The 15072-nt window shown below is 38.2% G+C and overlaps 1 protein-coding gene across 1 annotated transcript in view; it reads right to left on the reverse strand.

Moving 5' to 3' along the window:
* Positions 1 to 1896: 1896 nt before the first annotated feature.
* Positions 1897 to 15072, reverse strand: part of LOC122815756 (asialoglycoprotein receptor 1-like) — a 348015-nt gene continuing 334839 nt past the window's right edge. Inside the window, exon 6 of the mRNA XM_044088521.1 lies at positions 1897 to 1918. Within this exon, the coding sequence (XP_043944456.1) occupies positions 1897 to 1918 (22 nt within the window). The remainder of the gene's footprint in view (positions 1919 to 15072) is intronic.

Consider the following 15072-nt stretch of genomic DNA (forward strand, 5'->3'; position numbering starts at 1 on the left):
TTCTCACATGGGATAATTGGCTAGGCTTGAAATGGCTTACAAGGGCAGTTAGTCTAATTCTAATCTATAAACCTATGTGTTCATAAACCCTTTTAGGTTGGGAGGGTGGCCTAATAGTTAAGGTCTTTGCCTAACAAACACAAGGTGCAGGGTTTGAGTCTCACAAGGAATAATTGGCTAGGCTTCAAATGGCTCACAAGGGCAGTTAGCCTAGTACTAATCTATGAACCTATCTATAAGGTAAATGGATGGATTACAAACTCATTATAGTAAATAGGAAATGTAGGGTGAAAAATTAGGAAAACTATTTCACAGTATAAAAAGGTTATCAATGAGGTACTTGAGGGATAAATTCTGGCCCCATTTTATCATGTTTTGGTGAGATTTCCCTCTGCCAAATGGTGTTTAGGTTAGCAAGTTTGAGAGTGATATGAAGGTTAGGTCTATTATTATCAGTATAAAAGATCATACTGCCTGCAGTGATTTTAGGCAATTTAGAGACCTGTTCTAAATCTAAAAATATGGTGTATTAAAAAAAAAGTGATTCATTTTGATGATAAAAAACATTGTTACCCATATGTAATAAATAATATGATCTTAGAGAAAGTAAACATTATAAAGGACTTAAAGATCAGGATTGACAATCAATTGTCTTTCAGATGTACTTAAAGGTTACAGGTCAAAACAGTGAACATTCATATGGGCAAATGTTTTTGAACCTGTAGAGCAGTTGAATGCTCATATGAGCAAACATTCTTCTCTATGGAGTGTTTGCTGCTGACAGCCTTTTGCATGAGATTGCAGTGTTGTATAATCTTGGAGTTATATATAATTAGGATGGGGTGTGGGGTGCAGCTCCAATAAAAAGGCGTGCACGAGGGCTTGCCCCTGGAAAAATAATACTTTTATTTTTTTTTTATTTTGATCATTTTATATTTGATCTGAAATGATCATGCTTTCTCTATTTGCTGTCATGAGTGTTCAAGATTTCATGGGACAGCCCAACCTTTGCACATTATACAGGCCAATGTATTTGCTTAACATTGATTACAAGATATTCATGTCTATCATAGCAGACTGATTAAATCATATTTTTTCAAAATTAATTCATGAAGACCAAACCGGGTTTATCAAACACATAAATGTACAAGACAATATAATTAGATTACTGTCCTTAATAGACTTAGCAAACAAAAAAAAAATGAGCTTTCTATTTTAAGCCCTGATATAGATAAAGCTTTCAACTCCCTAAGTTGGCCATATCTGTTTAAAGCCCTGCAAAAATACAATTTCTCCCCAAACTGTATAGGATTAATTAAAAACTATATGAAAATTCCATAGCCTATGTAAAGATTGGTTCTTATTTATCTAGCCCATTCAAAATATTAAGAGGTACTAAAGAGGGGTGCCCCTTTTCCCCATTACTCTTTGCCCTATCTATTGAGCCGCTTGCAAATTATGTTAGACATAAAGACAGCGTTAAAGGATATAAAGTGTCAGACAAATTATCCTCCAAGATACAACTGTTTATTGATGGCCTGCTAATAACGTTTAATGATACCGAAAATTCAATAGATCACCTATTACATAATCTAGACTTCCTTGCAAACATCTCTTGTCTAAAATTTACTCACAACAAAACTCAGGCACTTTAGACAATAAATAGGTTACTATGGAACTTAGATGAAAAAGAAACATAAACTGGGCAGGCACACATATTAAATATCTAGGTATCATTATTGAATCTAATTATAAAAAAATCACTCATATCTAATTACCAAAAACTTTTAAACTCAATTACTAGTCTAATTGATAGTTGGAACAGACTCTTCTTTGCAGCTGAAGACAGGCTAACTTCATCAAAATGATAGTGTTACCTAAAATCTTATTCATTGGTCAAGCTCTAATATTTCCCCATCTGTCAAAATTAAACAGAAAATTAAGGACTTATTACTCAATTTCCTTTGGTACCCCCCCCAAAAAAAAAAAATAATAATAATTTCTCTTCTCTGGCACACCACAAGCTGTGATGAAGGTGGTATAGAGTTTCCAAATATTGATTTTTATTTAAACTCTGCATTTATTAACATAGTGTTGCTTTTGAATAATACTTCTTATACATCATATTGGAAATCAATACATAAAACCTTACTTCTTAATAATAATAGGACATTGCTTGAACCATATACTCAAATACATACAAACATCTTTATATGGATTTTAAAAATATACATTCAAAGTGAAAGCTCAAAACTTGTTTACACACCTCTTATAAACCAAATATTGCTGTTGTTTAAAAAGCTTATGTTTTCCAATCAACTAATTAAGAATTTATTAATAATTATGTTTCTTATTGCTTACACAAATGAATGTTTGATATCTTTTGATACTCAGAAAATGTTAGAATTTAAGAAGGGTGACACTATATTGGAATCAATTTCTCTCAGCTAATAAAATAAGTTCCGCAGACTATTTGATCACCAGATACAGTTTGCAAAATTGCAATTGGATGGACATCCACACTTGTAAGGATTTTATACATACTAAGTTCATACCCTCATTAGAGGCATGCAATAAGAGTAACTTAAAAATATTTTATTTTATTTCAGCAATTATTAATGCTCACCCAAGAACACTGCCTACATATCTGTTATTTATAAAATTCTCAGAAATGATTTTACAAAACAAATGTTTCTTTTTTGAATTATTCAAGTGAAGTTAATAGACAAGTATTCTCAGACAAAGGCAAAAAACTTTTACAGTCAAAGGAATTCAATTCATATCTTCCCTGTTCTGCATGTATACACATCGAAATTTTTACATAGATGTTTTTCACCCCACATAGACTAGCAATAATGTACAAGAAAGATGAAATGCTGGAGATGTGGACACCCTGATGCTGACAAGATACATATGGTTGTTAATTGTAAAATAACTTCCCCATTTTGGTTAGACTTTAAATATCTTTGTAAAGCTTTATGGAATGACAGCTTTATAATTTCTGACTCCCTTATCCCTTTCAATGTTCCTGAAGTCATTCCTAAAAACAAACATTTTTACTATGGTCTATCCTCTCTATAGCAAGGAAAATTGTTACAAAAAATTGGAAATCCCAATCTACTCCTGTATTTAAAGATGAGTTTATTCATCTTGTGAAATACATTTGTAACAATGAGATTGCTACTATAAAAGCAAGGACTAACAACACAACTCATTATTTAATTGCTTGGACAAAATTGTCTAATCTGTTAGAGAAATATTAAGTGTTCTCCTATGTATATTGGCTTTTTAGTTGTTATGGATATTATATATAGTTTATTTGCTTTTTCTTGTTACTATACTGTTAAGTTATTGTATTATAAAATGAATAAAAACATTTTGGAAAAAAAGTTGGAGAGAATTTAAAGGAATTATACAGCAGTGACAATAGCAATGAATGTGTTGAAATGCAGGAATAAGTTGGAAGAAAATTGTCTCTATATACCATTATTTATTTATTGGGATTTATGCAGCTGTAGTGTTGTTGCCTCACAGCAAGAGGTTCTCCCGTTCGATTCTCAGCTGGAGTGCGGGGAGTGCCTTCTATGTGGAGTCTGCATGTCCTCCCTGTGGTTGGGTGGGCATTTGAAAGACATGCGTAAATGGGCATGCCGTTGTTGAAGGTTGAATATTGAGCTGGCACCTCAGCATTTGTAAAAAATCTACTGCCAATCATTAGCAGACCGGAGTTCTGCTTTGGCAACCCCTAACCGGGAAAAGCCGAAAGACAACAATATTTACTGAGAAAGTCCAAATGGGCCAAGTGTGTCCATTTTCAGTGAAGGCATGGGGAGAAAAGCTCCATTTATATGCAATGTATTAACTTCTATTGTTTATGTCCATGTAATTTTTGTATTACTATATGTCAAATATTGAATGCTTTTCTGTGGAGCTTTCAGGGCTTTTTCAGGGTTTCCACAGAAAAAGGGGCTTTGTCCCAGTTGGGCTAATCCAGTTAACCAATGTCAAATAAATAAATAAAATAATAAATAAATAAAAAGGCTGACATTATACACTATATAGATTTGTGCAAATGCCAATAGATTCATCCAGATACAAAGGACGTCTTAATAGTATTAAACATAAATACGGGGCAGATTTAATACATTGTATTGAAATTAATTTGGGTTTTATATAAATTGCAAGAGAAAGCGGTTGTTTGGATATATATATTTGATAATTGAGTAGAGAGTTGAAATTTCATAGGTGAAGAAGGAGTACATGAGCAGGGAGCAGAGTACTAGTGCAAGGAGAAAAAGATGATAGCAAAGGTAATATATTACATGGACGGAGACAAAGGAGGCTGGGTCAAAGGTCAGTGGAAAGGGTTTAAGATGACATATATGCATGTAGAAATGGCAGTGTTTAGTAGGGAGCCTGGTAAATATTATATATTATAAGGAGAAGGAGAGGGATCATGTGAGATAAAAACTTGCATGCAGAATATCAGCCTGGGTTAGAGCATGAGCAGATCTATGATTCACATAAGAATTCCTTCAAGCAATGCTTGAATGTAGGGAGGTGAATTACTGATTTGTGATAAGCATCTTTACTCTCATACTGTCAATCTGGGAGTTTAAATTAAATATCATTGAGAGAATATTAGGAATAAAAACCTGTTTGTTGAGGTACCTGTGTATAAATCTTCATTATCTAATAAAGACAAGTTTCCAAATGGAAAATGGACTGTAATGGAATGCTTTTCCTCTGCTAATAAAGAAAAATATTACTTAAGCATATTTAAAAATAATTTGGCTGACTAGATGGGATCTAGGGTGCTTAAGCATATTTAAAAAGATTTGGGCTGACTAGATGGGATCTAGGATGTATGATATAACATTCGTAGGTCACAAACTCTTTGAAATCCTATAGCAGGCTTTGAGTTTGATCTAGGATACATTGAGCAATAAACATATATCTAAAGTATATCTTTGAGGATGTAATTTTCTTCAGGAGTGAAGCTGACTCTGTTGTCACTTGCTAATCAATGCTGCAACATTTTTCACTAAACGTACAAGTTTGTAAATAATTACTCAGTGCAATTCATTCTGTAGCAGGCATTTCACTGGAACTGAACAATAGCAAAGCAAAAACAAACACAGCTCATGTACCTGGCAGTTTTCTTAAATCCCTCTGGTGTAATGATTGTTTTCCTTCCCTTTTATTATTCTCTTTGGTATACCTTTGTTACATGTGTTCCATCTTAGACTGTGCACAGTGAAATGAAGGCCTGTGAAGGAGGGCTGGAATGGTGGGTAAAAGTGATTGACAAGTAATTCCTCTGGTTTATTCCTTCAGCTGTAGTAACCCAAATGACACATAGCCCACAAACTCATTGTGCCACTCAAACACAGCCCATAAGGCATAACAACGTACCCAACACTCTAGTCATAGGTGACTCTATAGTCAGGCACACTGATGTTCCACTCACCAGGCTAAACAAGGAGAAAGTTACTGTCAGCTGCCTGTCGGGTGCCAGGATCTGCCACATAATGCATGCACTCAGGTCACTCCACAACAAGTACAAATATGACTCTGTCATTGTCCATGTTGGTGTGAACCACCTGAGACGTACCTCCTTGGACTACATGAAAAGGGACATGGAGGAGCTGTCCGATCTTGTAGCTCAGGCAGGTATGACCCTAGCCCTGAGAAGCATCCTGCCATCACCCAGAATTATACCACAGTACAAGGACAAAATGATTGACTTCAACAATTGGCTAAGCTTCTGGTGTCATTCTAAGGGGATCCAGTATCTGCCTGCCTGGGATGACATGATCGACAAGCCACGATGCTTTGCCAGAGATGGCCTGCACCTGTCGCCCCTGGGATTCCGGATACTGGCTAAGGCTCTAGCCACCCCTATAGTGCCTTTTTTAGGCAAGGTTCAAATGGCAAATTCACCACCCTAACAGGTAGAGGCAAGAAGAATCTGAGGGTATTGCTACTCAATGCTAGAAGTCTAAACCTCAAAATGCACTCTCTCGAGGCACTCCTTAAAATGGAGAACATCGACATCTGTGCAGTGACAGAGACCTGGTTCAAGGCTCCAGAGAGTACCCCTGCATTACCAGGCTATAATTCATACCACACCTTTTGGCAACCTAACCTGGACCGAAACACTAAAGGCGGAGGTGTGTCCATATTCGTTAAGGATATCCACACCTCCAGGCTAGTTGCTCAGCATAATGCATCCGAGATTATCCAAGTGCAACTAACTCTGGGCAAGACCGCAATCCAAATTGTAGCTTGCAACAAATTCCCCACCATGCCCCAGGATTCCCACTCCTCATTTCTTAATACACTGGAAAATATTAGGGTACAACCTAACACCCTAATAATGGGTGATTTCAACTACCCTACCATTAACTGGGAAAACTACTCATGTACCAACTCTTGTGCTCAACGTTTTCTGGAATTCATAAATTCCAATGCCATGGATCAACTTATCCACACCCCCACCATGAGCAGCAATATCCTAGACCTGGTTATTACCAACATGGGCAACCGGTGCTCCACACCAGAGGTCAATTCCTCGTTAGTCAGATCTGACCATAAGCTAATCACCCTAGACATCCACATCCCTCCCCCACCCCCCATTAGGGAAACCACAGTAAAATATTTCTCCAAAGCCAACTTCATGCTTCTTAAGACAGAAGTGGCAAACTTCACGACACCCATGCTGACGGACAATAGAGGTATGACTGCTGAATCCTACACAAATGCACTTTATAAGCACTTATATGAGTGCATGGATCGTGCAATCCCTAACAGAACCAAGATGCTATCCTCCAAAAAAAGGAAGCCAATCTGGTAGTTCCCTGCCATAAACAAACTCTACAACAGAAGAAAGAAACCGTTTCAAAAAAGAGTAAAATCCCATGATTGGAGAAACCCTCTGGTCAGCCTCTGTAAGAAGTTGAGATCCCTCATAAAATCCTCCAAAGCTAGTTATGAAAATAAAATTGCCACTGACTCTAAAGACAACCACAAAGCATTCTATAGCTATGTTAAGAATCTCAATGGCAACACTCAGATCTGCTCTGAGTTACAGCACAATGGCACTAAATATACAGAACCAACGGATATTGCCAACATCCTGGCAGATAGGTTCAGTGCTAACTTTACCCCTCTGTCATCCCCTATAGGGCCCATCTCTATACCAGAAGAATGCAAAGTTCCTGTAATCACGGCTGCACAGGTAAAAAACACACTATCCAAAGCCAAGAACACAGCATCCATGGGATCTGACGACATCCCAGGCTGTGTTCTATATGAACTACAGAACGAACTGGCACTCCAGCTAAGTACCTTGTTCAATCGTAGCCTCACCTCAGGCTATGTGCCCACTGAATGGCGCACAGTGACAGTTATCCCATTCCACAAAGGGGGAGCCACCACAGACCACGGAAATTACCGCCCCATTAGCCTAACGAGTCTGGTCTGCAAGGCTATGGAGCGTATCATCATGGAACTTATAAACAATGACATTGGTAATCTCCAAACTCAGGACCCCACCCAGTTTGGGTTTGTAAAAGGCAGATCATGTCTCCTAAACCTGATAGACTTCTTTGAAGCAGTCACCAAAGCCGTAGATGAGGGTAAGGTGGTTCACACAGCCTATCTAGATCTCGCCAAGGCTTTTGACACCATCCCCCACTCTGTAATTATAGATAAACTCACTAAACTAGGTATAAATCCCTATGTCACAAGATGGGTTGCCAACTGGCTCACTGACAGAACCCACACTGTGAAGGTAGCAGACTCCAAATCCAGCTTCAGACCAGTGACAAGTGGAGTACCACAGGGTTCAGTCCTGGGTCCTCTCCTGTTTGGTATCTACTTCTCTGAAGTACAGGCCAACACAGAAGGTCTTTGGCTAACGAAGTTCGAAGATGACTGCAAACTAGGAGCCATAATCAAAACTCCAAAAGATGTGGACATCCTACAAAAGGGCCTTGCTGAGACAGATGCCTGGTGTCAAAGCAATGGCCTCAAGCTCAATGCCAAAAAGTGCATTGTCATTCCTTTTGGTAAAAACTTAGTACCCATGAATTACCACATAGGTGGTAGTCTACTTAACACCGAAAGTGTGATAAGAGACCTTGGGACACAGGTGGACAGTAGTCTCTCCTTTGATAATCACATCGCCACAGTAGTCAGGAAATCCTTCTATGTGGCACACCTCATCACAAAAGGTTTCTCATCCAGAAAAAAAGAGGTCATTGTTCCCCTCTACTCATCACTCGTTAGACCCATTATAGAGTACAATGCCCTTTTTGGTATGTACCTCACAAGACATCTACAACAACTGGAAAGGCCACAGAAATACCTCACAAAGAGGATTACCGGCCTCAAAGAGATGCCCAATGCAGACCATCTCAAAAAACTGCAGCTTTACTCCATTGCATATCGCCTACTCAGAGGCGATCTCTGCCTAACACACAAATCTATGTCAAACCCAGAGCTTTTAGACATGCTCCACTTAAAGAAATCCCAATCCCTATGAGCTACATGCTCTAGGGACCTAAACCTCGTCACCTCAATAAACAGAGCATACTGGAGGGATAGATTCCTGTCCCAGAGACTTCCCATACTCTGGAACAAACTACCTATCTCTATCAAACAAAGCTCCTCATTAGCACTGTTCAAGAAAAATCTTGATGATTGGATGGGAGATAGGAAATTCACCCCGGAGATCACTTCTGTGGCTCTGCTCGACAGTGGCACAGGAAAATAATTTTCTTGGGTGGCGAAAGCCAGGGTACCTTTGGCTATGCTTATATAGGCCCTAAGGCCAATAGCCTAGTACCTACCTATGAACCTATCAGACAGACAGACCACTTTGGTCCTTAGCATTTCCATCACCCGATACCACAGTCTGCAGTAACCCATGTTATACATATAAAGGTAATTAACACCAAGCTGAGTATGACACTTTATTTATTTATTTATTGACATTTGATAACCAGGAAAGTCTGACTGGGTAGAAGCCCATTTTCAGCAGATGCCCAGAAGAAAAGCTCCATATTATTACAAAACATTTTAAGAACAATAATTTTACAGTCTTCAAAAATAAAACAAATAGTTTGCAGTTTAAATAATTATAACAAATTAGACATGATATAAAAACATTGGTGAAAAATTGATACAAGGTATATGACAGTCATTTAATATTTAGATAAACTCTAGACAGTTTGTAGAAAAGGTAAATGTAAGATAGTCTAATACAAACAGGGCCTACAATACGAGGTGAGGGAAAAACACGCTTATGGTATATTTCTAGAGAAAGTGGGACAGAGAATTAGATAGCAGTAAAGAAATAACTGAAGAAGGGTGTGTGTATGGAAGTATAAGGAATGAACATATACTTGTTCACATTTAGGGATATAGTTTATCCTGGGTTTGAGCAAGAACACAGCCGGATTTTAGCTAGGAAGTCTATCAGAGTGGTTTTAAAAGATGGGAGGGAGGCATATTGCATTAAAGTGACCTGTTGTGTGGAAGTTTAGAGGGTGTCGGTGAAAATGTTAAAGAGGATGGGACCAAGGGCAAAGCCTTGTGGTACACTAATGGTGCCTGCGAGGTAAGGAGAGAGCATAGAGTGCTATTTTATTTACTGAGTTGTGTGTAAATATATATATATATATATATATATATACATTTTACATTTATCCTTGCCAGTGTTGACAAGGTTATGGCTTAAATGGGTCAAGGAAGGGTCAGTGCAGTTAGTCTAGTAAGCGTGAATCTTTCAACAGAGATACCGATTTTAGGGTTGAAGTATATCAAACTGTGGAAGCTGTCTGATTTCATACATTGTGCTTCACCAAAATTCTCAAAACAGAAATGTTACCGTAGTGTCTATAACATCTCATAAGGATATAGATATAAAGACTTTCGGAAAGAACATACTAATTCAGTTACTTTAAAATTAATATAGTTATAGTATAACACCAAAAATGGTTTATAATATGTAAACCTTGTTTGTTTTTAATGATTTATATGCTGTTCTTTCAGTTATTTATAAAGTGAAAACATATACCAACAAAAATATGAAAGTGATGAATATTTATGTACTTCATTTTTGGTATCTAAAGTAATCCCAGTTAGTCAAACTATTATTTTCAAAGGAAAAAATAGTAGAAAAGAGCTAATTTATAATTCCAGGAATATTTTATTCAAGCAGGTTTTCATTCTCATGGTCATGTGCAGGTCCTTGGGATGTGGGAAGGAATTAATGCTGTCAAAAGGAGTTTGTGTAACGTTCATATAAAGTTTGTAGAGAGGTCAGAAGTGAACCAGTTTTCCTGGAACTGAAAGGCAGCAGTTTCAAGTCACGGTGTTACTTGCTACTTTCCAAGAAATTTCACTAGATGTTTTTAACTCTTTTGTTTTCTCCCACACAGGTAACCATCAGCTGATCTCAGTGTGCCTCACTGGTCTATATACCCCACCTGACTTCCCCTAGACTTGTTTTGATGAGAGTTGGGGTCAGCAATGAGACTGAAGCATCCTGAAGGCAGCATCAGCCTGCTGCTGTAGGAGTACTTTCTTATTATTTTTCTGCCCCCACATATACCTTGTCATTCTTTATAGGCGGGATGTGCAATGGGTGTTAGCAGTGGGCATTCTCTAACTTCCATGAGGTGATGCACAAGGTGTTGCTTTTAAACAAGACTTGGAGACGTGTGCAAAGCCCTGAACTGTGGCTAACAAGCTTTTTTTATCAAAAAAGAAAGAAAAAAGCATTTATGTCAATTCTGCTTAAATATTTAATGTATACTTCTAGTAACCTGTGCCTGTGTAATGATACTTCTCTGTGCTTTTTTTGTTTTTTGTTTTTTTCCATGTTTTGTTGTATGTTTTCAATTTGTTCTGGGACCATAGTCTTGCAGTTGTGAGAAGACTGTGTTTCTACATTATACTGCACTTTAGTCTCCACAAGTACAATTACCTGTAAAAGCTATCTGGCTGTATTTAAACCCTACTGTACGTTAGACTTATAGTTGTGTTTACAGGTGTTGTAGAATTGTGAAATACTTTCAGATCTGAGCCATAGTTATTCATTTATTACTGTATTTTTCCTTAAACAGTATTACTGGTAAATTCCAGTCATTTATTACTACATTTTTCCCTAAACAGTGTTACTGGTAAATTCCTGCATGGTCTGGTGCCATTATTTGTAGCAGAATTACAGAAGTGGAAGTATGTTTTTTCCTGCTCAGGATTTGTGCATCAGAGCCTTTACACAGTTGTTGATATTCCAGTTTTGCTCTTTCAGTTTTATATTCTGTTTATCATTTTACTGCTTAAAGTGCATTCCAGTGCCTTTCTGTTCCTCTGTACTTTGTCTTTTCCACCAGCCACTGAGACATTGAGCTAAAGTTCCTGAAAGGCCTGCTATATTGACTTTATTTAATTGGATCCTTCTATACCTTGCCTACTTCTTCCTTGAATTTTTCCCAACCCTCAAAAACTTTTCTTGATGTGGTTTTATAAGGCTGTGTATCAGGTCTCTGTCTCTTATGGTAATCTGATTTCCAAAGTCCCACATCCCACTGCCATTGTTATTGTCTGTTGGATAAGTAATTTAAATACTCTTCCTACCCATTATTTTCCATAGAACCATGATACTGCGTACCCACCAAATAAACCAGTATTACTCTTGAGTAAGCCTTCTTCGCTATATATTGTCTCCTGCTCATTTTCCCAGAGTTCAGCAAAGCTTAACATTCTGGCCTGTGTTACAGAAGTGTTTTACTTGTACACATTACTATCTAGACAAAGCTAAGTACTTCTGATTGCTAAATCACATTTGCTTCAGTTATTTTGAGTGGTCACTAATGTTCACTGCTTTTATTTGTGCATTTCATTGTATTTTTGTAAAACAGATCCTCTTCCTCTCACTGTTACTGCTGTAATACTGTCTTGAAATTGTCTTCAACGAGGGATTTCCAGCTTGTTGTTTAATTGAATTTGGTAGCATTGCACTTGTGGGTCTCGTCTACTGTGTTTTTACATTAGAAGTATTGTGTTTATTCATCTTGTGGTAGGATGTGTTTTCCTATTCTATCTGAGTTGGTAAATGCACAGAATGGCTCATGATGTAGTCATTTTATTGGCCACAGGGCTCATTAGTTAGTTTTCTGTTTTTTTCTGTGCTGCTATAGACTGGCACATTTGTGCGGAGCTGCTCACAGCACAGTGATGGTTAGCAGTGCCTTGTACAATAGGAAACACCTAGAAAGCAAATTTTCCTAACAGAATGATCAACAAAACAGTAGCCTGTAATGCAGTAAATATACGCCAAATACCCTGAGTGCCAATAAGCTTAGAGCAGCTAGTTGGGCATAGAGTTGTAATACCTTAGATTTAGGAGAATTCAGTATTGCATAGAATTTAGTAATGTTTAGCATAATCTGCCGCAATAAAATCCTCTTATTAGTCTGCACCAACAAAGCACCCTTAAAAGCATTCTAACCCCAATATAGCACCACCTTGTAGCTCACCAATCAAAAGACTGGACAGCATAGATATGCAATTTCCTAACTTCTCTGTAGCCAGCTTAGTGGATGCAGGAATCTTGAGACAATGTAACAATTGTCTCATGTTTAAAGGCAACCAGTTACTCTTTAAAGAAACAGACTAACTATACAAGAGGTGTACTTTCACAATGACACTGGAGTCTAAACTCTTGCATACAAGTGCACATCAAGCTGTTGAAACCATGCACACAACACCCACCTCACATAGCACACAACTTACACATAAACTAATGTATGCTGAAGCAATTAAACACAAACTTCCTAAATAATAAAGATCGCTTACACTGCCCATTGGCAAAGCTATGTCTCAGCAAGCCTACAGGCACACATAAAAAGCAATTTACACCACACCAGCCACCACACTCAATGGAGAACCAAACACTAAGCCCCTAAGGCAAGCAAGCCCACTTCCCAGGACTGTTGTCATTGGGGACTCCATTGTAAGATATACTGGTGCTCTTTTAACCAGGCTGAACAAGGAGAAGGTGCAGTTAGTTGCTCATTTGGAACCAGGATCCACCAAATCACATACATGCACTCAAGAAATTGCACTGGGGGTACCAGTAGTGTTCCATCATAGTCCATCTAGGTGTAAATGACCTGAGATGCACCTCCCTGGACTATATGAAGGGAGATATTATGGAGCTCTCAGACCATGTTTCTCAGGCAAGTATGAGCCTAGCATTGAGCAGTATATTACTAGCACCAAATATGATGCCACAATATGAGCAAAAGATGATTGATTATAACAACTGGTTGTCTTTCGGGTGTCATTCTAAGGGGATCCAATATTTATCAGTTTGGGAGGACATGGTTAACGGACCACATTGCTTTGCCAAGGATGAACTGCACCTGTCTACTATAGGCTTTTGAACACTGGCTAAAACTTTATCCACCCTCACAGTGCATTTATTAAGCAATGCCAAATTGACAAACCTACTGACATAGCAAAAACAACTCAAATGAACCTCAAAGTGTTACTATTCAAAGTTAGAAGACTATATAAAAAACTACACTGCCCCCAAGCCCTCCTCATACTCAAGAATATACACATCTGTTTGGTTACCAAGAAATTGCTTAAAAACAGCAGAGAGTAGCTCAGCAATGCAAGGTTGCAGTGTCATTCACCCTTTTAGATTAAAAACAGCAGAGAGTAGCTCAGCAATGCAAGGCTGCAGTGTCATTCACCCTTTTAGATTAAAAACAGCAGAGAGTAGCTCAGCAATGCAAGGCTGCAGTGTCATTCACCCTTTTAGATTAAAAACAGCAGAGAGTAGCTCAGCAATGCAAGGCTGCAGTGTCATTCACCCTTTTAGATTAAAAACAGCAGAGAGTAGCTCAGCAATGCAAGGCTGCAGTGTCATTCACCCTTTTAGATTAAAAACAGCAGAGAGTAGCTCAGCAATGCAAGGCTGCAGTGTCATTCACCCTTTTAGACCAGTAGCTGCACAGACAAGGGCTAAAGGAGGAGGTGTCTTGTCATACATCAATAACAAGCATACCTCTAGGGTGGTCAAGCAAAATGATATGCTGGATTTCCATGTGCAGATCACTATAGACAAAATCCCCTTAGCATATCCTAGCCAGCTATCGGTCATCCTCCATGTCTACAGAAGCTCACAACGCATACTTGGACCTATTGGAAACACTTACCATCTAGCATCCTACTCATGGGAAATTTTAATTACTTCTCTACAGAGTGGAACTCCTTCATGGCCCAATATTTACAGGCACAGAGATTCTTGGACTTTGTAAATACAAACACAACTGCCCAAATAGTGAATACACCCACTAAAGGCTGCAAAATACTGGACCTCATACTCACAAATATGAGGGAATACTGCACAAACCTCCAGTGTCCCATCCTCCCTGTTAAGTTCCTATCATAAAGCAGTGTCCTTCAAAATCAAAATCAGCTCCATAATCCTAGTAAAACCAGTCACAGTTAGGAACTACTCTGAGGCAAACTACCATTTATTAGGTAATAGTTTGCCAAAATTCAATGCCCTTCCAAAACCCGAGAACACAGTAGCATACATTGAATCACTCATATAAATTTTGTACAACCATGTAAAATGCTGCACAGAGGCTGCTATACCTACAGAACTTAGTCCTAGAAACAAACCATGCTGGTGGCATCCCAAATTAAACAAGATATGTAACAAAACAAAATAATTTCAGCAAAAATCAGGAAGGGTAATTCTTGTGAACATAAAAACTCTCTCATCAAACTAAATAGGCAACTAAGAGGGCTGATTAGGTCAAACAAAGCCAACTTCAAGGTTAAGCCTCCCAGGAGTAAGATAACCATGGGTCATCTACAGCTGTGTCAGAAACCTCAAAGGCAGCACACAGTTATGTGCTGAACTGGTGGTTAATGGTGCCACATTCACCATGATATATAAACCGGTTAACAGACAAGTTCAGCTCCAACTTTACTCCACTCTCATCCCCCCCATGAAATAACCTTAAACATAATCCCACC

The sequence above is a fragment of the Protopterus annectens genome, chromosome 1.part1 (assembly GCF_019279795.1).
Source record: "Protopterus annectens isolate FY-2018-M chromosome 1.part1, PAN1.0, whole genome shotgun sequence".
Classification (NCBI taxonomy): Eukaryota; Metazoa; Chordata; order Ceratodontiformes; family Protopteridae; genus Protopterus; species Protopterus annectens.